At 39.7% G+C, this 27823-nt stretch overlaps 1 protein-coding gene across 1 annotated transcript in view; it reads right to left on the minus strand.

The window, feature by feature from the left end:
• LOC103389405 (transmembrane protein 132C) overlaps nt 1-27823 on the minus strand; it is a 102707-nt gene that overhangs the window by 549 nt on the left and 74335 nt on the right. Inside the window, exons 4-8 of the mRNA XM_025062031.1 lie at nt 16921-17064; nt 12637-12845; nt 9132-9438; nt 2795-2986; nt 4-809 (exon numbers count right to left, since the gene is read on the minus strand). Of these exons, the coding sequence (XP_024917799.1) occupies nt 4-809; nt 2795-2986; nt 9132-9438; nt 12637-12845; nt 16921-17064 (1658 nt within the window). The remainder of the gene's footprint in view (nt 1-3; nt 810-2794; nt 2987-9131; nt 9439-12636; nt 12846-16920; nt 17065-27823) is intronic.

Below are 27823 nucleotides of genomic sequence, written 5' to 3' on the forward strand. Positions count from 1 at the left end.
CCTCCCCCCAGGCTGCCGCCGCCGAGCTCTTCTTGCTGCTGCTGCTGCTGCTGCTGCTGCTGCTGCTGCTGAAGACACAGCCCTTCCTCATGGCCCAGCCAGACCCAGTCGTGGGTGTGGGGCATGGTCTCTTGGGCGTCCAGTGACAGCTGCTTGCTACGGTATTTGTATGCATAAGAGATGCAGTTAATGAGAAAAACCAGAATAGCTAGACAGAAGACTCCCAGCAGCGCGTACATTCCGATCTCCAGGTCCGTGAGTCCCCGTCGAGAATGCAGCGAATCCTCGTCAGAACTACGACTCCGAGGCAGCTCAGCCTGATCAGGATATTCAGAGAATTCATTTGGGACTCTTGCACCGCTGTCTGATGATAGACGGCCCCCATTAGGCCTCATCGGGACCTGGCCCCTGATGGTGGTGGCTCCGCGGTTGATTACCCCAGTTTCCATGTCAGAAATAGATCCTCCATAATATGGAGGATCAGGCCTCGGTCGCCGCTCTTCTGCTGGTCTGTACGGCTCCTCTGGTGGACCAAACCTTACCTGCACGTTCGCCATCCCAGTGGCTAAAACCGCGCGCCTCTTGCCCTTCTGGCACACGTCTGACGGGGACATTTCAACACGGACAAGTAGACCCTGACCTTCTCCCTTGGTAACAATAACGGGCCACTTCCATGCTGCCGACTGCTGCACGGCCACGACTCGGTCATTTAAAGAGCTGGCTGCCAGGGTGAAATGGGCAGCGTTGTAGTTGTCCAGCGGATTCATGGATCCATCACTGAACTGCAGCCAAGCACTGATGAGAGACTCCTACAGAACAGACCCACAGACACAAAAGAATCAGTTCAACAGCCGTAATACATTGTGTAAACAACACACAGAATTCCCATGAATGAAAAAATGGTGAACAGGGGCAGAGGTACATAGTGGAAGGGAGAAAACTGGGGGACCTTAATTACATTAGAGTGGCTGCGTTGACACAGTTGGATGAAGTGTTCTTGAAAAAAAAAAAAAAAAGAATTCTCCAGAAAGCCCTGATATTTTTCTCTGAGGAGAAAGACAGTAGCCTTCCTCTATTTGAAATTCTAATTACATGAATAACTGTGCCGTTCTCTGTTTGGATATGCAAATCAAAGAGATGGCTTCTCTATATCAAGAGTGAATTAATTATAAAAGAAAAATTACAAGCACTATCACAGACTCTTATAACCTTGATCCAACCCTGCATTTATAATCCTTATTACATTTGGAGGGGTTGGTTGGACCCAGTGGGTTAAATGGTTTTTAAAAAAAAAAAAAAAAAGAATTCTCCAGAAAGCCCTGATATTTTTCTCTGAGGAGAAAGACAGTAGCCTTCCTCTATTTGAAATTCTAATTACATGAATAACTGTGCCGTTCTCTGTTTGGATATGCAAATCAAAGAGATGGCTTCTCTATATCAAGAGTGAATTAATTATAAAAGAAAAATTACAAGCACTATCACAGACTCTTATAACCTTGATCCAACCCTGCATTTATAATCCAAATATTGGTTTTCAGGCTGCAGTAAGTCGTATTCAGTGTCTGTTTGGTTTTCATCAACAGACGAATGTAACGTTTTCTGTATGCTGCCGCCATCTGACAAAACAGGCTCTGCTGTCTTTTAGCTCCAAATCCACTTCTGTAACTTTTTCTTTTCTTTCTTCAGGCTTTAATCCAGTCAAATATTACAGTTCGGTTTTGATATGAAAATTATTACATTTATCTTGCTTATGTAGAGTTTGTACAATAGAATGCATGTTAGACAGGAACATGCCGCCATTCACTGTTCTCTGCATTTTGTCAGTATAGTTCTATAATGGATATATAATATGATATCTTGACTGATTTTAAAAGGTAAAACTGAAAGACCGTCAATCGGTATATGAAATTTAAAGCCAACAAAAATGAATTTCAATGAAGAGAAGGAAAACATTCTTCAACTGGACTGTATGGTGATGAAACGCATTGTTGTTGGATAAGAACAATCTTCTTCTTAAGGATGGTGAGGTTCTCCTGTTTAAGAAGAGAGTCCGCTGTGGTTGTTTCCACATTGACTGGTGTCACCTTCAGTTTGACAAAAAGCTTAGTATTAAGACCCGTAGCATGACCAATCAATCATGACGGTGGGTTGTTTCAATCTCATCTGAATAAATCACAGACATTATGCATGTTTGGTAATTGGTCATTTTTGGTAATTTTCATCAACTGTAGAAAGCAAGTAGAAACTGTCAGAAAAGAAAGATTTATTTTTTTTATGTAACTTGACACTGTAACTGAGTACACATGTCACTCACCTACACTGGTAACATAATAATCTAGGACATAAAAACATCAGAGGAGTCTGACTTTCTCCTGGGAGCCATAATGAAGGGCAAAAAGTTCCCGAAAAACAACACAAACAATAGAAAGCGAATGCAGCATAATCCAATGTAAACAAACAAAGCCTTCTTCTATGTAGAGTCGCGTGCAGAGCCCTGCAAATTAATTGGCGAGTTTTTGATGCCGTATGTTGGAATGATTGAACTAAACTTTTTTTTTAATAAGTTTATGGCAGATGGCGACGTAACCACGAAACGCCATATGTCCTGAATGTCGTAAACCATTTGTATGAGTGATGAAAACGAACAGTTCTCTTCTTCTACACTTCATATACTGCTCTATGGAAGAACACACAGTTGTTCTTTGAAGCTGTGTGTAGAACCTTGAATATAGCTACAGTACAGCATTAATCAAGATGTCACATAGAGAGACACTGGGGTGTCTTGGAACCGTACCTGTTTGAGCGAGTCGCTGACTTCCTGTGTGGTTGCAGTGGCCACAATGGCCCTGTTACTCCCCGGGCTGAGCTGCAGGGACAGTGAGAGGCCTGAAACCAGCTGCACCCCCAGCTCTGTCACAGTCACTTTATCATCCAACACCCTGATGCTCCTCTCAGCCAGGACGGATGATGTCAGAGGGGAGCGCACCTGTGACACATGCAAACACATGCTGTCAGGATCTGAGCTGACACTGTGACTGGGAACTAATGAGAAAGGACAATTAGTGAGCACTGTCTTCACTGCCGTCAGAGCAGGTGATTCAACATCATCACTGAAATGTCATTTGAGAACCTGTGAGAATGAAGCCGTGTCAGTTTGATGAAGTTATTCCCTGTTTGTTAAACACTACCACAGACCAACTTTATAAAATCCAGGAACAGTTTTTAATTTTTTAGAAAACTTTTGATAAATGTTAAAAGAGATGAAAAAACCAATAACAAAACAAATCAGTACTTTAATGATAAAGACATTCAAGGTTAACAAAGAAAACTCTTTTTAAACCAAACTGTTGGGTTTGTTTTTTTCCAGAGTTTGCATGTTCTCCCTGAGTGTGCCCTAACCCTAACATGCAGATTAGGGATGAGGTTGACTGAAGTGGTAATTAATTAGTCATTTTATCATAGCTATGAATGCACTGTGGAGTACACCCTGAACTGTTAGCTGCTCTGATTGAGTCATCCATCAGTGACTGTGGGGACGATCGGGGGTTTAACATTCTAGAAAGATGGACTCATGGATGCATGAAGGGATGATTGGATGGATGGACTGACAGATGGACTGATGGATGGTTGAAGATGGATATTGGTTGGTTGGATGGATGGGTGGACGGAGGGATGAGTGGATGGATGGACTGACAGATGGACTGATGGATGGTTGAAGATGGATATTGGTTGGTTGGTTGGATGGATGGGCGGAGGGATGGATGGATGGATGGATCAATCAATGGTACATGGTTGGATAACTTGATGAATGGAAAGGTAGGTGGATGGCTGCATGATTGTTGGTTGCATAGATGGATGGATGGATGGATGGATGGACAGAGGAACAGGTTGGCAGGCAAATAGATTGATGGTAGAATAGATGGATGTTAGTTGGTTGGATGCATTGGTGGATGGGTGGAGGGATGGATGGATGGTTTGATGAATGGAACGGGTGGGTGTATGGCTATATGGATGGATGGGATGATGGATGGATGGAAAGGCAAATTTATGGATGGACAGTCGGACAAATACCTACTTGGTAGGGACACCCTTTGAGATCCATTGCACCTACACCTGTACACAGTATAAGTTATCAAAACCCTTCTCTTGAAGTCTGCCTGGCTACAGACACACTGTGGTTCCTAACACACTCCACCTTCCTGAGCTGCCAGAGGTGGAGCCATGTAAATAGTTGTGATATTGTTATGAGAGGAGAATTTATCCTATCTGCTCCAATTAGGGTTTCAGTCGCTCCTGCAGCCGCCCCCGCATGGCAGCATTTACCAGCCATAATGAACTGTCAGCATGGATCACTGGCTCATTTGTACAGACCCTTCTCCTGCTTTTCTTTTTCCGTTACTTTTCTGTTTCATTTTTTCCTTATTGCCTCCACAAAGCTCCACAATCAGTGTTGATTTACCCAAAGATGAGGGAAAAAAATACTCCGACCCCATCAGTGAGAAGTGGGCATAGGTTAAAAAGGCTTCATTTTGGAAAAAAGTCCAGACGGTATTTAGACATAAATAGTGGCCAGTCATCATTTTTTATATGATGAACAAGGGAAAAAAACAAAAAAACAACTGCAATAAATTTGTAAACACAGCCTACAAAAGACACTTTTATGATCTGACTGAATTACAGGCCAAGGTGTGTTACTTCATATACGAGTAGTTTTAGGTGGTAATTTAGAAGCAGTTACACTTGTTACCAAAACAAAACAAAGCATTGTTTTTGACAGACTGTCTTAATGTTTCGGAGTCTAAGACTCCCACACTGAAGATTTCTTTTGGTATTTTTACCCATTTTCCATCAGTGATTTCTTCTCGACCCTTTCTGTCTCATCCATTTAATTCCAAACAGCTAATCTGAAGACGTTGTCTAGTGTTTCTGGTGTAAGAGAAATGCAAAACTTCTAAATAATATACTGCGGCTGAAACCTTTAATCACATCAGAGACGTCTGTCCATCATCCAACAATAAAAGAACACACTGGCATACATTTTCCAGATGCCAGGATACAAAGTTAACAAACCGTGGCTGAGCTCTGCAAGAAATATTTTTCTTGATCCCTTAAGAAAACAGAGTAGCCCTGAACTACGGATACATGTTAATATCTGTTCAACGGAGTACTATGCTCCTTTTTTTATTCGGTTGAACTGTTTCTCAAAACTTTCATCTGATTCTTTGTTTTTTTTTTCATCTAGCATATTCAAATGACTATTGGTGAACAAGTCAAAACATAAAAGTCAGTTTCTTCCTTTCGACCCCGAGATCATTGATAGAGTCTTCCCAGGCTTTTGTCTCTCTCTACAGGGATGTCATGGTTCTGTCGTGTCTGTTTTTTTTGTTCACACATCTGAAAGCTTTCACTTCCTGACTAATAAAATAATAATTTAAAAAAATTCCCGTAGCCTCCAGCGTGACGTCAAGTTCAACCAATTATGATCAATAATAAAAGCTAATCAAATTGTTCATGCAGGTAGAACATTTAGAGTCTGCCATAAAATGTTCCTTAAAGAATCCCATCAAACTGACACATCATTGAACAAAGCAACTGAGCATTTTAATAATCAAATCATTCTTCCAGGGAAACTACAGTAAACAGTACACAATATTAAATTCTATGTTTCAGCCAAATTGATTTCAAATCAAATCCCATTTTAAAATGATTGGTTTGGATGGATATGACCCTAAAAACATCAATATATTTGAAATCATTTTGCCGCATTGTAGATGGTCAGCTGTAGTTGTAGAGCCATTAGAAATTCACAGTATACATCACTAGACACATGCAAACCAAAATGGTATATTAATTATACTTATGGTGGTAAATTATATATTTCCAAATTCAAAATATAAATAAAATCAGTCAGAATTTGTGTCTCACAGTTCTGACAAAAAATGTTTTTTTTTTTTGCTCTAAAAAGTTTTGCTCTGCTGCTTAACTTAATGGAATTCAACAACATTCCAGCAGCACAAACACAGATGGAGTCAAGTTTCTATAATTCCCACTAAAATAATGTGAGGATAACATAAAAAAGATGACTGCCACAGGAAGATGAATTAGAAATGAGTGAAATTTTAAGAAAAAAAATAATTTTTGACCACCTGACCCTTGTTTGTCCATTAAAAAAGCCTTAGGCCTGAGAAAAAGCCCACGATTCATCCAAAGTGACTTGCCCTTTGCACAGACTATCTGAGGAGCATGGTAACGACTCAAGTGACATTTCAAAAAACAAACTGTTGATTAACTTGTGAAAACCCTCACAATCAAATCACGATTTCGTCCAGGTCCAGATAGTTTACTAAATTAGCTCTAGATAACAGTACGCTGTACATTGGACATTAGCACATTCCAATCATGGCTGCACTTCCAACATTAGATAACTGCTTACTAGCCGCGATAAAGGCATTCAACAAACTGGTCGCAACCTTCAATAAATAGAGAACCACACTGTATGCTGATAATATAATATAATATAATATAATATAATATAATATAATATATACGCATGTGTGGGTAGAATAAGCAGATAAATATGAAGCCAGGAGCCACAATAATATGTGGTCTTGTAGGATAGGATAGTATAGGATATTACTGTCATTTCTTAGCTTTAAGGTAAATAAAAAGATGGTTGTCTGTCGGCGATCGCTGGTGTTAACCTGACCATGCTTTTTCCTATAACCGTCGAGGCATCACTGGCCATACATTGTGCCTGGCTGATGTTTTCAATCAGTGAAGGAAAGTATGTGAAGGGGCACTTTTTTTATATACTCAGCCACATGAAAGTGATTGTTGGGCAACATGTGGCCTGCAGGTCACAAACGGAGCAGGACTTTCTATTTTACACTCTGCTTGATATGTGGCGTGTAGAGCAGTAATCTCGCAGAACTACATTTTTCCAGATAATAACTCTGAAGTAATACAATCTCACATGGCTGTAAACAATTTCTTTTTCCCTTTTCTCTCCCTGAAATATCAAACCTGAAACACCGGGCGGTGTGGTCCACGGCTTTAACCTTTTGTTCTGATCAAACCATGTCTTGACCATAAATTAACTGACAGTGGGCTCAGATCTGCAGTGCACACAGCTCTGATACATAACAAGAGAGGAGCAGATTATGATTACAGTCTACTGTTGTGAGATGTGCTATCTTGTAAATGCCAGATGGGTATTTATTTACAGAGCGTGTGGGAACGAGTGCCGCCCTGAGGAGAGGACCTTGTGGTTTTATTTGATAAATAGATTTGTGTGTGTATGTGCGTCTTGCACGTGTGTGTGTGTGGTGCGAGGGAGAGCAAGGTGGGGCGGGGGCTGTACAGGTGCGAGTTTATATAAGACGTTCCACGAAAGCATGTTTCTCTGTCACCTTGAGTCAGTATTTTTTGCCGCGTTGCACCGCTCTATTCTGTTGTGAAGCATTTCTACAAACCTGCCCCATCTTCTCTTTTCTCATTCTAATTACTGCCAGCCTAACAACCTCCAGTTATTGTTCTACAGTGAATTACTTTAAAAAAGCAGTTCCAGGGACACATTTAATGACTATATATTTTTCTGTATTCTACGTTTAAAACACATCGTTGTTTAATACAAAAATTCTTTTGTCCATCCACTTATCCTTGCTCTAATGCACAGTCCGTACATGTTGTCATTTATACATACTGCGGGGAAAAAGTTTTTGTATCATCAAAGTACCTTGAGCTTGAAATACTGTACCTCTTCCAACTCCGCATTTATGGAGGCTTCAACTTAAGGTCAAACGCCCCGAATGTGTCGAAGCAGCCTCCCCAAGGGCAGGGCAGTAAGTAAGTTAGTGAGGCTACGACTGACAAGCTGACAGAATGTACTTCCAGGGACTGTAGATGGATTAATATTGTTGAGGACAACTTCACTGAAGATTTTAAAGCCATTCCAGACACTTTGCACAAGCCACCGTAGAAGAAGCGCAGTGACAAAAACCCACCGACTCACCAAAAAAGTAATGGCAATAATGTCTAGGATTTGAGTTTTTTTCATGTTAAACATTCCAATAATGTTATTAGGCACAGATAAAGTGAAAAACACATATATCTAAGTGATGTGATTGGTGAATGTAATGGTTAATTATGATTATCGTAATGAACCCACAGCTATTCTGTGAAATTCTGATTTTAATTGACAGCCGTAACAGACACACACAAACACACACACACAAACACACACATTATTATACATGTGCATGTGTCACATAAAAAAAAAATTCAAATGTGCAAATGTTGTCCCTTGGACAAGATATACAGTATTACAGTAATACCAAAGCTGTCGATGATGTATAAAGATATCTACTTAGAATTTTAATCAAAACATTAATATACATATACACATATATCTACATATATAAACATATACATTAATCACCTTCATGATAAATGGCAGCAAGTAGATGTATACTGTATATTTCTCACCCGTTTTTACCCAAATAGTGTATACTTGTATGTATGTATCTATATGTACACAGTATGTTTGGTTTTCCAACAATTACAGAAAGTAGTTGTAGATATCTGGCTGTGTTTTTTTGGCTTAGACAGTTATTGCTGTACAAAGACTCTTTAATGACTCTGGCCAACTGGATTAATCAGAGTGGAAATGACATCTTTACAACCACAGCAGTGGTTTAAAAGAAGCCATCAGGTTTTAATAGGCGCGTCAAGGAATGGCTGTGTCGGTAAATCAGAAAGTTCTGAAACAGATGTTAAGACGAGTCTCTCAGGGTTCAGATGTTTACCAGTTCAGATCGGCGTTACGATTTCCTTACTCTAAAATCATTGGGAACATCTTTATTTTTGACTGAACCTTGATGGAAACCTGATTAAATTATTGAAGCCTTAGAAAAGTATTGGATCTATTTTTAATTAGATTTTTTTTCCCTCTCCCCCAAAACTTCAACGGAACGTTTGAGAGATTTCAACAAAGAAGCAAAACCCAGAAGTTTTGAGGTTTAAATAGATGACAGATGTAGAAAAATACCTTTATTAATTTAATAAATTCTTGATAAATCATTGTATGTATAATTTTTCTAGTCTTGTTTGCACAACATGAGTAAACACACTACCTGAAGCTTGGTGGTTCCGGGGCTCAGTCCCATCAGAACCGGACCATCCGTCAGCTGGGCGACCCTCGGATTGTCCACCTTCAGTGACTCCTTCACCATCTGTGTCACTTCCACCTGCCAGTCACTGCCCAGGAGGAAGTTGAGTTGTTCCAGAGCCTCTTCGTCTGTGGCTCCTCTCACTTCTCTGCTGTCTGCCACAAACTGGGTTAAGACCCGGACCGTGGTGCTCTGGTACTGCGCTCCACAAACGCTCTCCGTCCTCTCTGGTGCCGGAACATCGCCTTTGTTGTCGGTGACCCTCTCATTTCTAAGGCAGGATGATAAAAGAGACAGAAAAATGTTAATGACTTACTTTAAAAAATTAGACCTTTGGAATTTCATTTCACCTTTCGCCACTAACACACTGTTACTGTTTCATAAGGACCAAGCCTTTACTGTCTGACCTTGGCATAAGTCATCGGCTCCCAGTGTTTTTTTTTCTTTTTCTAAATCCATAAAAACAACTTAGCCTTCACAGAGAAACCGCTGCTTTACTTTGCTTTACTTTGCTTTCTCATTTCTCATTCCTTTTCAAAGGGCAGCTTACATTTTGCTGTTTGACTGACATTTATTTGGCCCAAGGCGAGCACTTTGTAATAATATATCTCACTGCAAATATATACGTAGCAAATGAATGTTTGCAATTCCATCCGGTAAATATTGTGGCATGTTCTCCCTTTTCCTTTTTTCTGTCAGTGTAGGAAGTGAACAACAACTCTCTCTCTTTCACGCTCTCTCCTGCCTGGGAGCCGTAATGAAGGGCAAAAAGTTCCCGAAAAAAAAAGAAAGAAAGAAAGAAAGCAAATGTAGCACAATCTGGTTCTGGTGCCAGATTTGTTTTAACTCTGTATGTTGAAATGATGGAACAAGATTTTCTGAATACATTTATGAGAGATGGTGACGTAACCAAGAAATGCAATAGGTAAAGAACGTTGTAAACTGAGGACCTCCTGTATAATGTTACCAAGGAGTTTGCTTTTTGAACAAAAAATTCCAGCTCTACGTCAAATTTGTAATCGTATTTAGTGGAAAAAACACAATAAAGTAGGAGTTTCCGATTGTGTGACTTTTTAATGGCAAAACTAATTCTCTGTTGTTTGACGAGGGCTAGGTATATCAATAATCACCCCTCTGCCTCCCCCCTTGTCCCTTGTGGTCCATGATTTGTCCATTTGTGTTTAAAAACGAATCTATGAAAATGTTCTGTATTAATGCTGTTTAAAAGAAATGTGGATTTTATCTACGGCTGCTTTTATGCTTAAATAATGTGTTTACCCTTGTCATGAATAAATTGGAAAAAATACTTCATTTCCCATTCAGCTTCACTCTTACTAATAGCGTTACATTGATGTGGATGGCAACATCCGTGTCCTGTCAATGCTTTTTGGGCAAGAAAAGGGAAGAAAATCACTGTCCTTTTCTGTGGAGTTGGTAATAAAAGTAGTCCTTTGTCATGTCTAGGTGCCTAGGCTGAGCTGTGAGAGCTGCCAAGATTAGTAAAATGTAGCCTTGGAACACAGATGTCCTCCCCAAAACTCAGCAATGTTGACACTGACAAGACAAATTGCCCTGTTTGTTATAGATGCTGGATCACTGTTATCCAATCCACCCTTCAGTGTCTGTCACTCTCTGTCCCTGCATGGTTTGGTGTCCTGGTGCATAGTTAAAGTCAGGTTGCTCTCACTCTATATTCCTCATCAGTTCCTAACATGACTGTCTCCTCACCTTTATTCACTGTCAAGCCTCCCCCCGCCCTCTCTCCCTCCCTCAGCCCTCCTCCGTCTCCTATTCATGTATCTACGGGAAGTGACAGTGACAGTTTTCATTAAGTTTAATGAGGCGGGCCCGGTCAGGCAGAAAAACACATTGACAGGTTAACACGCTGTGGCCCAATGGCTTGGCTGAGTTCCTAACCTCTCCTCCCCTCCCCTTCCTTCTCCGTCCCTCAGCTCCACATCAGTACGGGGACGTCCGTCTAAACCAAGGTGACATTTTAGACGGCTAACAGAAACATAGGGTCAGGTCATGTTTGCAGCAGTGAGTGACAGGTTTGCCAAAGTGCTGGTGTGTAATGAGTTGGACTGTGCACTGCACACACCAACACACACACACACGTACGCACTGGCAAAAAAAAACCGTGTTGACACAATTTGGAACTCTCTTTGTTTTAGTGTTTACCTGCAAAACTACTGATAAACGACTTCATATGCAATCAGCACATGTGCGTTTAAACATGAAGGACACGCCTGCTCCATGCATCAGTGGGTATTTGTGTTTGAGTGCCCCCTGTGGGTCGTATGCCAAATATGTTAATGTTAAAAAGACAAATCCCCTGTGTCCCTCAGTGAATGTAGGTCTGCAGTGAATTCATGTCCAAACTAACTGTCAGTAGACGTGAATAAACACTATGTTCACAGTTGTAATATTATCTGCGAATAATATCTTGGATTTATTTGCGTAGAAAATATCTAGGACAAAGACATGCCTAATAAATAAAATCAATCTGAGGTTTCTGTGTTTATTTTAGGGAGAAACAAAAATTGGAACTATGACTAATTTCTGCTGACCCTTTTTTTTTGGAGAGTTTGAAACTTCTGACCGAGGAACTAAATAAAAACCTAACAGATTGAATTGATTGATTTTTATTCCAGAAAATTCAATTCTGTGGCATGGAAAAATCTACCCTCCAAAATCTAGTTGTGGTTTTTCCTGGCACACTGACCACAGCGGTGTAGATTCTGACAAATTGGAAGAGGGAAAGAAGAGAGTACGAGTTCAAGGTCAATAAATAAAGACTTACCTAAAAATTGACTTCTCACAAAAAACATAATCTCTTTACAGAACATTTTGAGCTTTGACTCTAAATTTATTTTCATTTTAAACCTCACACCCTCCACCACATTCACAGCATTGGAACCAAAAATCCTGAAAATGAATTATTTCTGTCGAAACGTCACAACGTCACACCGTGCGCCACAGCTTGCGCTGCACCTGTCGTTTGGTAAACGCTCAGATTTTGTTCAGACTCTGTGACGCTCAGACCTACAGTGTGACTCATTTCTCACTAAGTTCCTTCAGGGAGATGAGTCCGGTGAATAATTAGACAAGCTTTTCACCACTTCTGCCTCTGCACCTGCATTTTACGCTTTGTACGTCTGAATCCATATATTTTTACCTGATGAAGAATGTTATTGGGATTCTCCTGCCAGGGATTATTAAAAACCGCTCAGGTTAATGACCTAAATAGGGATATTTGGACTTGTCCTTGAACTGTTTTAAAATAGCTGTTGCTGATTTATGGCCCCACATTGAATTAGGGGCTTTGGAATCACTTTTGCTTGGGCAGCAATAGTTCTGCAAGTTCAGTATTTGATCATTTTTTGGGGTCTGAAAATACCTTCCACCTGCCTGGATGATGTCCACGTTCCACTGGTAGTGACTGTGGTGTCATGCAATCGGTTCTCACCTTCTGTTCCCAGTACTGACTGGGACTCTCCAGCCCTTGATCTGGTTGAGATCGGAATCGGCCACGTCGATGAGCAAAGGGAGGCGGGGCATCCACACGCTCATCTCCAGCTGTGCGCTCAGGAAACTGTAGGTGAAGTTGAGCATCACCTTAATCTTTCCCCTGGTCTCTTTACCGTTGACGTAGACGTAGTCGCATCTCTCCGATACCTGGAGACCAACAGTGAAACAGCTGTGTGAGGAGTGAGGAGGGAACTGAGGACCACTCATTAAAAACATTCACAGAATTCCTACTCTATTAAAACCGTCATCTTCATCTCCAGCTTCTTCTTTGGTGAACAGCTACCTCTCTGATGCTGCTGCGTCTGGCAAAGCTTCAAAGACAGCCTAAGGTCGCCTGACTCTTTTCTCTGTGTGTGTTGAGGCAGATGCTTCTTTAGTAGGATCTGGGATAACGTTTGTGAGACTGTGGTCCAACTGAACAGATGGAGCGTGGAGAGAAGATGCAAAGCTGCATATCAGAGAAAAAAAAAACTGACAGAAAACTGCTCCTACTACATTAGGAGTGACTGAATAAAGAAAAGTACAACTCTGATCAATCACCCGGGGTCTCTCAGATGCATCTCCAACCCATGCACCAGATGTAGCTGAAACATCAGTGTCCATCTTTAGTTTCAAAGCTCCAGAACTTGTTTCATCCATCGTTTGTCTTCAGGGACGGTGGTCAAATCATCAAACTTTGTTTGTAATCACTGGCATTTTGAATTCAAAATAAGACAATTTTACACTACTGCCAGCCATAAACTCTAATTGCCGTCATTAGTACTGACAAAAAGGCAAAGTTAGATTCTGGATCTCTCAATGTAGAGTCTAAATTTGACCAATCTTTTTGAAACTGAGAGCTACTTCAAGGGTACTAAATAAAACGAAGAGCTACTTGTCTGATACAGACTTCCAGAACAATGTAACAATAATCAGTTCTGGGACATACAATAGCAGACACTCTTCTTACCATCGTCTTTGGACCCATTTGAATATCATTATCAATATCAAGTGTAACTGATTCAAAAAGCACAGTAACAGAACAGTTAGGTAGTCTAGGGGGGCTACCAGGCGACCCCTGGGCACCACGTTGGTGACCTCTGATCTACACCGACTGTTTCTCTCCTCCAATCCTACATGTCATCAACTCCGTCTGCTTCTTTGGAGAACCACATTGTTGAATCAGAAAGGAATAACGAATGAGCCTTTGACTGTGGATATCTAAATGTACCACTGTCACGATCCGACTCCTCCAATGGAATATTTACACGACATCACTGCGTGGTTGCCGTGGTTAAACAGGCCCGTTTTTAATTAGGGGTGGTTCGATGCTCATGATCGGTGACGGTCCGATATTGGCCAATATTTCAGGATCGAACATTGAGAAAATCAACCATAGCAGGTCTGGTACGATACCTAAGCCTAAACGCTCAACCTAACAATGCAACATACCGTACACAGGGACACTATCGCAACAGCAGCCTGCGGCATGCTGGAGTACGACAAAAGGTATCTGATTGATATCTGTACTCCAAGTATCTGAACAGGACATCGAGGGTTGTTTCGAGCCGTCTCTTGTTTTAAGGACAAGAAAACTGGCATTGTTCAATCCGAGTTATTTCTCCAACATCCTGCTGACCTGGGATCCTGTTGGACCATCTTTGAAATATTCAGTCACAGACCAGGGAGTTGTAACAGACTCAGCTTTTAAAGCCCCAAAAAATCCACAAAATAGTTCTTCTCAGCCAGGACAGGTGGCCAGGGTCGAGTCCACGTTTTATAGGTCAGACCTGCACAAGGTAATCCAGGCTTTCACAGCTTCTGCCCCTAAACTCTGGAGTGAACTGCCTGTTACTATAAAAACAGGCTTCAACTCACTCTAAATTGAATTCTTCTTAAAAACACATTAGTTTGTTATTGTCGTTAACGCACTTTGAGTGGTTCCACGTTTATACACATAAATATGGCTTTTTATCCCCGTGTATACTTATTAGTTATATAGTTTACCTATTTTAGTCCTTTGATTTTTATGTCAGCGTTTTATCGTAATGCACAGCACTTTGTTTCAACTGCGTTGAGTGTTCTGTGAAGCAAACGTTTTCTTTACCTTTATAAACACGGGTAAAGGATTACACAGCTCTCACTACTATGCACGACTGATCACCAGACCTGACTTCATAGATGTCACTTCAGCCGTGTACGCAGCTCGTCACACTGCCAGTCAAACATGCTTGAAGTAAATCCACAGTGACAAAACCGAAGGTTCTGACCGTGAAGAAGGAACGACTTAGAAATAAGGATCATTTTAGCCTCAGCTAAAGGAAAAGACTGGTGTGTTCCAGTGTTTCCCACATTTTAATCCATGGGCACACTCATTTATGTAAATTCTACCATCGCTTGGCTTGTAATTATAAATACTATTCACATTTGTTTTAGTAACATTTGTGTGGATTTGGGCAGAAATTACAGTAAAGGAAAATGTTTTTTTGTTCTACAATCTGCTTTACAATCTGGACAAAGAACAATTAATTCCCAGAAATCCTTTAAGAAAGCGAAGAATATTACATCTTGTTGTCATAACATCTGTTTAATCAGAGAGAAGCCCAGAAAACCAAACAAGATGAAGCAGAGCCCAGAAACTGCAACTTTTAAATCACATTTTAATTTTTTTTTTTTGATTTTCTCTTGTTTCTTTTTTAAATTCTTAAGAAAATCAAAAAGCGAATTATTTTTGAGGCCAAGTCTCAGTTCACACTTAGTCAGAGGTCAGAAATGGATTTTTTTACTTAGAAACTAACATGAAAATACAGTGATCAAGCCCCAAAATTTTAAAGACGCACACATCGCTGAACTGAAAACCTCAGTGATAAAGCATAAAGGCAAATCAAACGGCGTGAAGGTCAAATGAGTCTTCTTCCCCTGGCTCGTACGCCCTTCTCTCCGTCTTGTGACCCTCATATCTGATAGATTTGGCAACTTGCATCAAAAGGGCAAACACTGACAGAGAGCTCTTCCACTGAGCTCATCAGCATGAATCAGAGGAAGACCTCGGTCTGCACCGCCCCGCTTTACATCACGTCCGAGGCGAGCGTTTCATCAGAGGGAGGGAGGACGTGCCACAGCAAAAAGGGCAATTGACTGTGACTCCCACCACTGATTGCAAGATATTTGTGGAAAGGCAGGGATCTTTGCAGTGAAGCAGTGGTTGTTTCAGGGAATAATCTAGAAGATTTCGATTCAAACCATATTTGATGAGAAAAGCACTCCAGAAACTGACCTGGGTTCAAATTCTGCAAGTGGAAAAAATCTCAGTGACCATCGAACAAATTATCGAAATTATTGGCGATCGTTCTATCCAATATTCAGGATCAGTATTGGTCTGATATTGGGCAAATTTTTAGGATTCACCATCAAAGAACTATATCAACTATAACTTATCCGATCCGATACCTAAGCCCAACAACTCAACTCAACATTGCGCAACATTCCGTAAACGTGAACTATTATCACTATTATCAATATTTAAATGAAATGTTGCTATGTAGCTTATAAACATTTTTCTCGATATTCTTTTTATATTTATTATACTTTCAGTTAGTCTCAAATAAAATCTAATGTGACAAACAATCATCTACCTGCTGCTACTGGGCACATGGTGATTTTTTTGCCACATTTAATCTTCATTAGTTTGATTTAATCAATAATAATTGTGCCTAATTACAATCACAATTAATCATGATTATTAGTGATTAATCCACAGTTACCCTGTGGTTAATCAGATGAACATTTAAACCTTTGACAGATCATGGGTTTCTCTGAAAAAAAAAAAAAAGACACATGATGTCCATAAAAAAAGTTGGCTGAAGATTTTTGTCAAACAGCCGAAGTTAAATTCTTGGCAGCTTTCCTCAAACATTTCCTGAATATTTCTTTGGTTTGATTTTTGGTAGAGCTGCTGCTGATTTGTGACCTGAGGAAAAAAAGAAATTCACTTTCGGCACCTTGTTTTCTCTGAAGACAGATATAGGCAAATGAATCTTTTATTCATGGGTGGATATTCAGAGTCCGCCCTCCTGTAGACCAAGTGCACAAACACTAGCTTTTCCCTCCAGAGTCATTCTTCATTCACCAGACTCTTGCTGCCCACGCACGGCCATAAATCTCACAATGAAACAGAGCCACTGAGCTGATTTGGGAAAAAGGCAAAATAAAAACAGCTGCTGAAAGAATACGTGCCACCAACCTTAATAACCTGCTCGTCCGTCGACTTGCACTCCACTGACTCGGTCACGTCAGACACAGCGCCGTCTGTTCCCACGGTGACTACCTTCACTGGCACGGCCACAGTGCGGCCGGTGAGCACTGCTGTGTTCAGGATCTCTGTGTCCTGTGAAGAAGCAGGGAAACGATCAGTGTTTGGGATTCAGCATTTATCTGGTTTGAAGATACGTTTCACCTGTGATCAAGGCATTCTGGGAAACATACAGTATTTTTTGGCCGTAGATCAAAACTGTATTTTTTTAATCTTTTTTTAAATTATTTTTCTGGTTGTGTAAGTATAAGAATTATAAGAAGTGAAGTTTACAATAATTTGGACTACATCTATGTCATTTAGATTAAAAATTGGTAATTAAAGTAATTAAATCGTTTGTTGTACCTACTTGCTTTATTTCTGCAATTTTTTCCTAACCCGTTGTCTATGGTCTTGCGTTATATGTAGATCATTTTTAATTTGTCTAGAAAATGTCTTGGTATTTTCTGACTGTACTTTAGGTTAGTTGTCATTTATTTTCATTCAGTTCTCCCATACTTTTAAATACTTTTTCTTTTTTTTCTTTTTTTCTATACACCCCATCCTCTTGAGTGATTGTTCACGAAATGAATGCAATTTATCCAAATTACTAAACCGTTGGCACACACTGAGTTATTGTGACTATATTTTCTGCTTACTTTTAGCTATCTTTAAATTACTTACAGGCAATAGCAATTTTATTTACAATGGACTTGGAGAATTAAATAATTCAATTTACTCCAATCTAGTGTACAGATCGTTTTATATGTTTAGCTTTGGGAGACCGAATTTACTTTCTTTTTTAATTTGTGTTAGTCTGGAAAATTTATTTGAAATACAGTCTTTAAAAGTAGGAAATATTAAAAAATAAAAAATAATTATATAAACAAAATGCAAAGGAAACAGTCCATATGTATATATATATACATATATATATACATATATACATTATATATGTACTAATACAGATACATATGCATACACACGTAAAAATGTACATATACACGTACATATATACAGTTCTTAACACATACAACAATGTGAAATTAAAAACATATAGACTCATACAGGTGTATGTCCTTTTTGGCACTGAGCAAAAATCCTGTTTTTATGTATTATATATATTTAATACAATATTATTTGTTGTCTGATTCTTTATAATGGCTACACAATTAATTAAATGGAATTTCAAATACAAGGAGCGCGGTCCATATTTCTAGTCTAGGAATTATTCTGGTAGCTCGGTCTACTGTAGTTATTTCCCTAAACATTTGAAGTGACTTCTGATTTGTATAATACATACTGTACACAATGTTCTTCCTTTCTCATTTTCTCATTTTAGAGTACATATGTTAAATATTCCCAAAAATATGTTCCTTTTTTTCAAAATTAATTTATTTCTGTCAAACCATTATATTGATTTTTTTAATTTACTAAGTTAAAATCCATTATATTATCTTTTAGAGAAACTTGTCTGAACCTGGAGACGCTATTTTAACACAGTGAACATTTGGGGAGAATTTCCTCAACAGGAACAAAAAATTGGACAAAACCCAGTAAAAAATATATATTTTTTAGGTACTACAGGAGTAGCGGTTTTTAGATATCAAATCTGGCCCTGAAGTTTGGGCGCCCCTTCAGTTGAGCCAATCAAGTTCAGTTCCTTCAGTAAGAACTGACATCCCTGCATCTCCATTTTCATTATGCCAAGATCAACTGAAGATGTTTTTATTCGTTCAAGGCAAAGTTTTAATATGCAGTGACAGCAACATTCCACATTTCCATAAATAACAATTGGAGTGGATTTCGTACGCGTGACATTAATCACAAAAGTACAACTGGCACAATTATGGTTGCCAGTCACAGTCCCTGTATTGGCACTCACTTGTCCTCCACTTCAACTTGTGTCTCCACTTCTGCTCATGAGCTCATTCTGTGACCGACATTGCCATATTTTTGTGTATGATCGATTGAGATTAAAGAGTGAGTATGGGCGCTTCAAGGACCTCAACAATGAATAAGAAAGAAAAAAAAAAGAGAAGTGATTACGCAGCTCACGGCGGCAGCAGCAGCAGTATTGAACGACAGGGACTCAAGGGAAAAATGACTGAAAAAGTACATATGAGCATTTGAAATACTGGTTGTTTTTTTTTTCAATCAAAACATATTTTCCCCAGTACATGTAAATTAGTCGGGTCTTTGGTGTTGTTGAACAAAAGCCTTTAAAATGAGGAGCAGGGATTACAAGGCTGCTCGTCAAATAACGGCAGAAATGTCATTTAATTGTTGTTTTGTACAAACTACGTCTAATTCTGTTGTCCTCTTCAGCAGTCAAATTAAGGTAAACCTTACAGGGCAGTGGGAGACCAAATTACTACGAAGTAACTGTATATCACAGATGTGTCGAGGTGCTGTTAGAGCTCTGATTGGACGACGGCACAACAACTGAACGTGTCTGAAGTGCAGTTTGAAAACCTGAACACATCAACAGTGTCACAGGTTCACGTTGGTAAAGAATGTGTTAAAACATTCTTCTCCATTCAGTTGTCAACACATGAGAGTACTCTTTGTCTTATATGTGATAAATAAATATATAAATATATGCTACATATACGTACAACCGCACATGTTTGATTCTGTCACTGTAATAACAGTCCACAGAGGGGTTTTTTTTCACTTTTTTCTCATTGTAGGATATTTAAATCTTTTTTTTTAAGGCAACATCTGCCGAGACTGATGTTAAAATACGAGGGTTCAAACCTCAACACGGAGTTTATTTACTGTAGATTGTGTATGAACGAGGCTGCTGCAGAGAATAATCTGCATATTTGACTGTTTTTTTGTTTTGTTTTTTTCTCTTTTTTGTTAAGGAATATGCCCTGACTGAGACATGACTCAAACATTTATCAGGTAAATGTTGTAGTGTTCCCTCCTCACTCTCACACTCCCTGTGGCTTCACGTCATTAAAATTCACCCACTCGTCATTTATGTTCCCTGGGATAATGGAACTTTTAATTTATTGGCTAATTGTAAAATAATAATAGGCAATTTGTTCATAAATTACTTCACAAGTCTACAAACAGAGCAAATTACCAAATTAATTTTGGGATATTTTCTGATTGGAACAAAATAATTCACTTCTGACGTGTTCATCTATCAAAGCTTATTAAAAAACACTTTCAATAGCCGTCAGTTTTTAGTAACATAACTTCATGTTAAAGTAGTTAAAACTCCAACTCCCTTTTCTCAAAACCTCCAGTCCTCTACTTGACTGATTCTAACAGAAACTGACAATGTTTTTCTCTCCAACATTAGAGGAGCAGAATAAAAAAACCAAAAAGGCTTGAGCTCATTAACTTCAGCCATTGTTGTCAACACGTAGTGTGGGCTGTAATTCTTTTTTGTGTCTCATATCTCGGTGATTATTATAATCCGCTGACCGCCTCATGCTCTTTTTTTCTACACAATCTTTTATTTTAGAAAAAATATTTCTAAGCTAATTGCAGGACACTTTCCCTCTGTAACTCCGCCGTGTGCTCTTCCTTACTCGCCTCCTTTCAAGACAGTGGTATTCATCACTTATCTGACACCGTGGCACCTCGAGACAGACGTGTGTGCCTTTACAGGAGTTTCAGTGAGCCTGACAAACAAGCCTCAGGGGGAAAAAAATCATATCTCAGCATGAGAATCCATTGTCTTTTTTTACTCCACGTTTATTATTTGCCCTTGTCAGAACCAGGTTCCAATATAATTCACGATGCAACAGGAAATGAGGAGACAAGCTGCTGAAATAGTTTTGTAACTTTTCTTATATCCTTACTTTCTTAACTCCACATTTTTTATCTCCAACTTTTTCAGCCTTTATCAGATTTCTTTGAGCTCCCTGCGAGTACTTTTCCAAGTACTCTAAACAGGCTTTGATAGGTTGTTTTGTCCAAATTTAACTGAATGATGATGCTGCAGCTCACACTACAGTCGGTTTGGTCTATTATTTACACTTGCAGACTTATTGAACTGTTCACGAGACTTATAAAAAAGAAAAAAAAAAAGAAAAAAGATGCTTTAAAGTCAGGGAGCTAGTAGAGAAAAGGATTCAGATTGATCAGGACTTCTCTTGTACTCGTGGTGAATCTGCTGTTTGGACGATTGACTACAAGCACATATCGTGTACGTCAAGGCTTGAACTGTGACTACAGAAAACCTATTCTGAGGAAATTTCATTCACCGACTTTGTTTCCTGTTTCTTTATGTCAACACAACAGTGGATGTTTGCAGATGTAAATGTGCAGTGGTGTATGCTTTGACATTCAAAATTGTTTTTTGAAATTATATTTTATTAGGAAAGAAAAATAAATGTTTATATTTCGCACAGTTACCTTTATAAATACACCACCCGTCTTTAATAACTTTAATCAATCAATTTCTGTTGTCCTCTTCAGTTCAGTATGAGCCAGAGTCAAGTTAAAGGAAATCTCATAGGGCAGAGGTTTTCAAAGTGTGGGCTGTGGTCACCTTTGGGTGCCACCAGGGGGCGCTATTACAGGGTCCAATATTAACTTTTTTCCGATATGCCAATACTGTCCAAACACCTAATTTCCTATTCCGATATCAACTGATACTGATAGAGCAGGGTGCTGCCGGCTCACTAAGGTGATGGGAGGCAGTTGTGTGCTGTGCATCAATGACAATAATTCACTTTCACTGATATATGCAGCCATTTTTCTCCAAAACTATTTTTTAGTCACACATCATTTAGTGAAACCCTTGTATTGCGTTACCGGTTTTCATTATCGGTAGACAGATATTACATAATGATGCTAATATCGGGCTGATTATATGGGTCGGCCAATATTATTAACCATCACTAATTTTTATAACCATTTGTCCTGGACTGTACAACAGCCAAGAAAAAAAATATTCCAGGTGATTTCCTGAGTATTATCTGAGCGCAAATCTCATTTTTCCACAGCAGTGAGCGCCCAAAGATTTATTAGGCTGTACACCCATGACAATGTCCCTACATATTTAACCATTTTATAACCAGATCTCAATTAAATATTCTGTGTGTGAACACGTAACACTATATTTTTTTATCTTAGCTGAAATGGCAGAAGACAACATTAATTTACAACACTGCCACCCACTACTACTTTTTCTACAATTGTTTCTACTTTTTTAATTAGTATTACTAGTGCTGTAGAATGTTTAAGATGTTGATCTTCTACACAGCTGAAGAGAAAATAAAAGCACATCTATTTAACATAACTAACGTAACCAAATGAGCACCTTGATGAGCTGTTTTGTGCTTTCTGGCGTTTGGTTTGACAGTTATGTTCGTTTGCTCTAAATTAGCCATTCACGCATCATCAACTTGAAGCGCGAGGCCGCTGCGTGCTCCGGCAAACGGTGCCACGAGAATCCGTATTTGACTGAAATAAGTGGATATTCAACATGACAGCTTGCATGATGCAAGAAGCACAGAAGGCAGTATTTTCTATCAGTGCATTTCCACTAACTTTCACCAGTCGTTGCTAATACCGTCCTGGGGTCGTGCAGGGTTTAATCCCACGTCTTATTGAGGCCAATTTGCGCAAACCACCAACGGCGGAAAAAAATAGACCAATTGTCGTAGTAACGTGCACACGTGCAATTGGTACAATCCTGCTCACGGGAGTACGCTAACTTTGGCACAAACGTGCCCTTGATTGCTGCTGTTTTGTTACTTTTTTTTCCCCAAAAAAAGGAAGAAAAAACCCCACCACGCTTCTTATGCTGCAGCTTATCTCAGACTCTCATTGCAGTGCAGAGAGCACAGCAAGAAACGAGGAGAGGACGCCCAGAGAAGGAAGAATCGATAAAAGGCCATTACGCTTCAGTGCTGCTGGGGTACAAGGGTGGAGTGTGTGGGGGCTGATGTGGATGTGGATGAATGATGTGTGAGGCTGCAGACGACCTAAGAAGCCCTGGTTAAAGAATAGTTAGCCAATGTGAGCTTCTTTAAGCTCAAGGACAAAGTCTGCCATCGGTACACAACTCCGAGCCATATATTCCTCAGATGTGTGTGACTGGGCGGCGGTGCAGACGGTTTCAAAGTACTTTTTTTCTTCTTTTTTTTTTTGCCCCGTATATTTTGCACCGCTTGTAGTTCTGACGGCAGCCCATAACGATGAACCTATAATGATATGAATTAGCTTCTTTTCAAACTCTTTTAAACCACAGACTGGATCCGAGCAACTGAAGCTGGAACAAAGCAGGAGCAGGAACTGCAGCTTTTTCCGCAGGCCAATCCTCCAGGTCCTACCACCACATTATTAAATGTCTGTCTCTCTCAGGCAGCGTCAACTTGTTTATCCTGTTTTATTGCCTTACGCCTTGTGTTAAATTGTTATGCAGCCATGCAAAAAATGGAAGATACATTTATTTTTCTAAACACAAATACTCAAAAAATAAATACTTGGGATATAATATTCTTAATACCTTGTGAGCTTCTAGAGATTAATGTTCTACAAACAGCATTAAACCCTTGTTTGGTCCCGGAGTGTTCTTTCTTTGAATAAAACCTATAGGATTTGTAATAAAAAACCAATAGCGTGTGTGTGTGTGTGTGTGTGTCCAATGCATTAGTTAGCAGGAAGGTGCATGTCTACTTCCCAGTGTAAGTTGTTTCATTGTGTGCTCAAAGGATTCCACGGCTCATCAATGGACATTAATTAGCTCCTCACTGTGGCAGCCGTGCAGACCGTCGGCTACAAGAGCCATTAAAGACCAGTTCGATAACAATTCAGATACCGTATAGACCCCCCCCCCCCCAGTCAGGCGGCAGTCAGGCCGCACTGTCAGACCCCTAGCAGTACAGAAGACCATGAGGGCACTGTGAAATGAATGGCGAATGACTCATGAATAGGGATGTCTGATATTAGCTTTTTTGTCGATATCCGATCCATCGATGTCGTCACACTTTCAGATATGAATACATGAAGCCGTTTTTCCCCAAAACTATTTTAGGTCACATCATATCTCCTGTCGACATGAAGCCGTTTTTCCCCAAAACTATATTAGGTCACATCATATCTCCTGTCATGGAGTTAGTACATTACTATTTGACTGTGATGCTCCACTAAAGGCATTTCACAAATTAGCATCTATCATCTGTACAAAAACAATTTTAAGCGATTCCAGCGTATCTGGGGAAACCCAGACATTGTGTTATTGGCTTTTCAGTATCAGAGGAAAAACCGATAATTCTTTACGATCGGGCCGATAAATTTCGGTCGGCCAATATTAGTCGTGGGTGAACCATCCACTGCGTCGTTAGAAAACTACAAACTACACTGGCTTGGACATGTGACCTAGATGCCCCAGCATGCTGTGCCCCACAGAGTGCTGTAAATACACCACGTTAAGTGCTTACTACTACAGCCCCTCACACATGCCCCGCCTGCAATCAAATATATTATAGCCATCAAAGACCTCCCCCTAAAGGACATCTGTGGACATCACCATCAGACACAGCCAGTGGGTTGGGCCGAGGCAGGGGCGGGGGTGGTACTACGGTTTTCTCCCAGAGTCCAAAAACATGCAGAGTAGGTGAATTGTTCACTCTTAATGACCATTGGTCGTTTGGGTGTGTGAACGACTGTTTGTGTGTGTGTGTAGCTCTGTGTGTTACTGACCATCATAAATACATTTATTGCAGAAATGTCTCCAAACTGAAAACTTAGTCTCAACATATTGATACTTATATTGGAAATATAATTTAATGGAGAGATGACATAAATGGTCTGATGATAATAGATGGATGTGTTTAATGAATTATCTTTGGAAAACTGACCAAGACTGTGTGAGTCATTTTTAATTCACACAGCCTTTAATCCATCTTCCAATTGAGAACTGCGAGGAAATCAATCTCTTGATCTGCACAAGTCAAGCACGGCATAAATCACTGCAAAACCATAGCAACGCAACTGCGTCACTGTGAGTGGTGGATTCTCTGTGAATATCCATTAAACGTTATCTAGCTTATGGAATGATGCCGGCAAAATATTCAATACAGAGATGACGTCTAGACGTTTCATTAAAAATATTCAATCAAATATTTACCTTAGGTTTGAGCATTAACAACTATTCAATGGCTCGATAAGGTGGATGAATTAGGTTAGGGAAATGCAGCCAGATCGGAAAATTCTTTAAAAAAATTATGTCTTGGAAAATGGAAAAATAATTGTTTCATTCAAGAGGAAATTAAAAAACAAAACCATTATTGGTCATTAAAGTGGAAAATAAGACTTAATGAGGAAACTTTAGAATTTTTCTTTTTAAATAAAAGGTTTTTTTTTAAATACACTGACAAAAAAAATACACAGTTATTCAAATGAAACTATTGAATTCTCTATCTTTATCAGCTGGTGATAGATTACAGTATTACAGGTGTATTTATCCAAAGCACTTGAACTACAGATTTAGTTGGTTTTGTTCTGTTTTTTTAACAGCATGTGTTCCAACTTTTGTGGGTGTGAAAATGAATTTCTGAGCTAATTAGAAATTGCTAATTTTGGCATACCAGTTAAACTGATTTATTTTTTAATTACACAAATCTCCAGATGATTCCTTACTGAAACACTGCTCCCGCTGCTGCACCATCCTGCTGCCCTGATTTTGTCAACAACCTGCTCACATAAACCTGCTCTCGCATGCATGACTTCACCTTTAGCAGTCACATTATGTAGAAAATGCTGTGCCGCCAGAGTGACAGTGAAGAAGACTAATGGATAGAGTAACGGTCGGCGCTTATTCAAAGTGAAGAGGAGAGGAAGAGGTATCTGAGATACATCAATGCTATTAATATTGGTCAGCAGAGGCCGGCAGTTTATTATTTATTGACTGGAGACGTGTTGTCTGACCAAGGGAGAAACTCCGCCCACAAAATTGACTGAGAAAGTCAATAGGTTCTTGTCTATCTGGGTGCAGGGTTCATGTGAGAATGTCTGCATATAAATGCCAATGGTTTCCCATTCTGTTGTTGCAGGTGGCTAGTCAGAGTAGTACTGACAACACACTGCCATCTGTGGGCGGTGTAGCTGATTGTCTGGAGCAGCGGTGCCCGACCCTTTAGAACCTGAGAGCTGGTTCAAGGGTACCGAGTAACACAACGAGCTCTTTGTTTGATACACACTTCCCAAATATTAATGGTACTCCATTAAGTCCTGGCACATACAGTAGCAGACACTCTTCTCACCATCGTAATTGGAAATGTAACTGATTCAGAGTGAACAGCGACGCAGTTGATTACAATATCTTTGGACAACTTTAGTTTTCAACACATACTCCAAGGGCACCTTTGTTCATGAAGGCTACCAGGTGACCCTGGGCACCGTGTTGGTGACCCCAGGCACTGCATTGGTGACCCCGGGCACGACGTTGGTGACCCCTGATTTAGCATCTAGACATGACACGTCCCCCAGCCCCTAACCCTTGTCATTCCATTATCTATGCCAAATCTTTATCCTTCCCTTAACTTTCATTTGGCCCTAATAATAATCCCAACTCCAAACTGCTACCTTATTATACTCACCAGCAAGTATCTTCACAAACACCTCATTTTTGTAACTAAAAATACTGTTCTGTGATGCCGACACACCCACACTCAGTGCTTTATGTGTTTAGATAGCATGTCATGTAGGTGTGTGCGTAGCCTAGCCTCTAATCCATGCCCATTTCTAATCTGGCCTTTAGTCTGCCTAACTACAAATATAATCATAAACCCTAAAATACAGACTCCTGCAATGTGTCCCCAAAAAGTACTTCTACAAAAGTGTCCCTGCAAGTACAGCTACACCAGAAACATACAAACAAGATTTTTTTTTGTCTTTTGCTGAAACGTCATGTCAATGTTATACAATTACAAAGCCCACCCTCATCTTTTCTGAACTTTCTTCCAATTCTAAGTCCAAACCAAGTCGCGAACTCCAGAATACCCCAAAAGTGTCACGATTGTCCCTTAAAATGTACCTCTACAAACATGTCCTCACAAGTATACCTATACCAGAAACATACAAACACTCATATTTGAATGTAAAGTTCTACTTGTGTGAGTAATGATCTGAGATTATCCTGGTTGACCAATTGGTTCTCAAAATAAGGGGCATTTTTCTATGAAGCCTTAAGCCTAATCAGATTACGTCCACTTTGTTTTTGACTTGTGAAGTTGCAGTCACCTAATCTGTCAATACAGATTCATGATACGCTTTGAGTTCTGAAGGATTCCTCCAGGACTTTCACTCATTTAATATTTGGGGAAGATAAAAATATACTTTCAGCGGCGGAGGTCACCTTAATGCTCCACGGCCGTCAGTTCATTTTAGAACACAACAGAAGAAAGGTTTCTTAAGAAGAAGACAGTTTCACATGCAAACGTAGAAACGCACGCCTCGTCACAGCCACCGGCTGTTGTCAGATGTGGAGTAGAAATAAGAATTTAAAAAAAATCCACTTCAACTCCCTCACAATAGTCTTGCCCGTCACTCACAGACATGTAAACATCACACAGCATGTAACGGGAGATAAAATGAAAGAAAAGGGCAGAGGAATCAACACCTCCTGCCATTTTTATTTATTCAATTTTTTCCCCTTCTATCTCGCTTTTCAGTGATACAACAGCAGGGAAGAGCGCTGCTCGTAGAAAGTAATCTTGGTTGTGGCTTTGAGAAAAAAATAAAAGAAAGAAAGAAGAAAAAAAAGACTCCAGAGCCGAGTTATTCAGCACCGTGGCGTGCACGAGTCAGGAGAGTCAGAGAAAGGTGCTGATAAGTGAAATAACGTGGAGCGTGATAGAAAAGGGGAAAATTATTATTTTTT

The sequence above is a fragment of the Cynoglossus semilaevis genome, chromosome 14 (genome assembly GCF_000523025.1).
Source record: "Cynoglossus semilaevis isolate Cse_v1.0 chromosome 14, Cse_v1.0, whole genome shotgun sequence".
NCBI lineage: Eukaryota > Metazoa > Chordata > Actinopteri > Pleuronectiformes > Cynoglossidae > Cynoglossus > Cynoglossus semilaevis.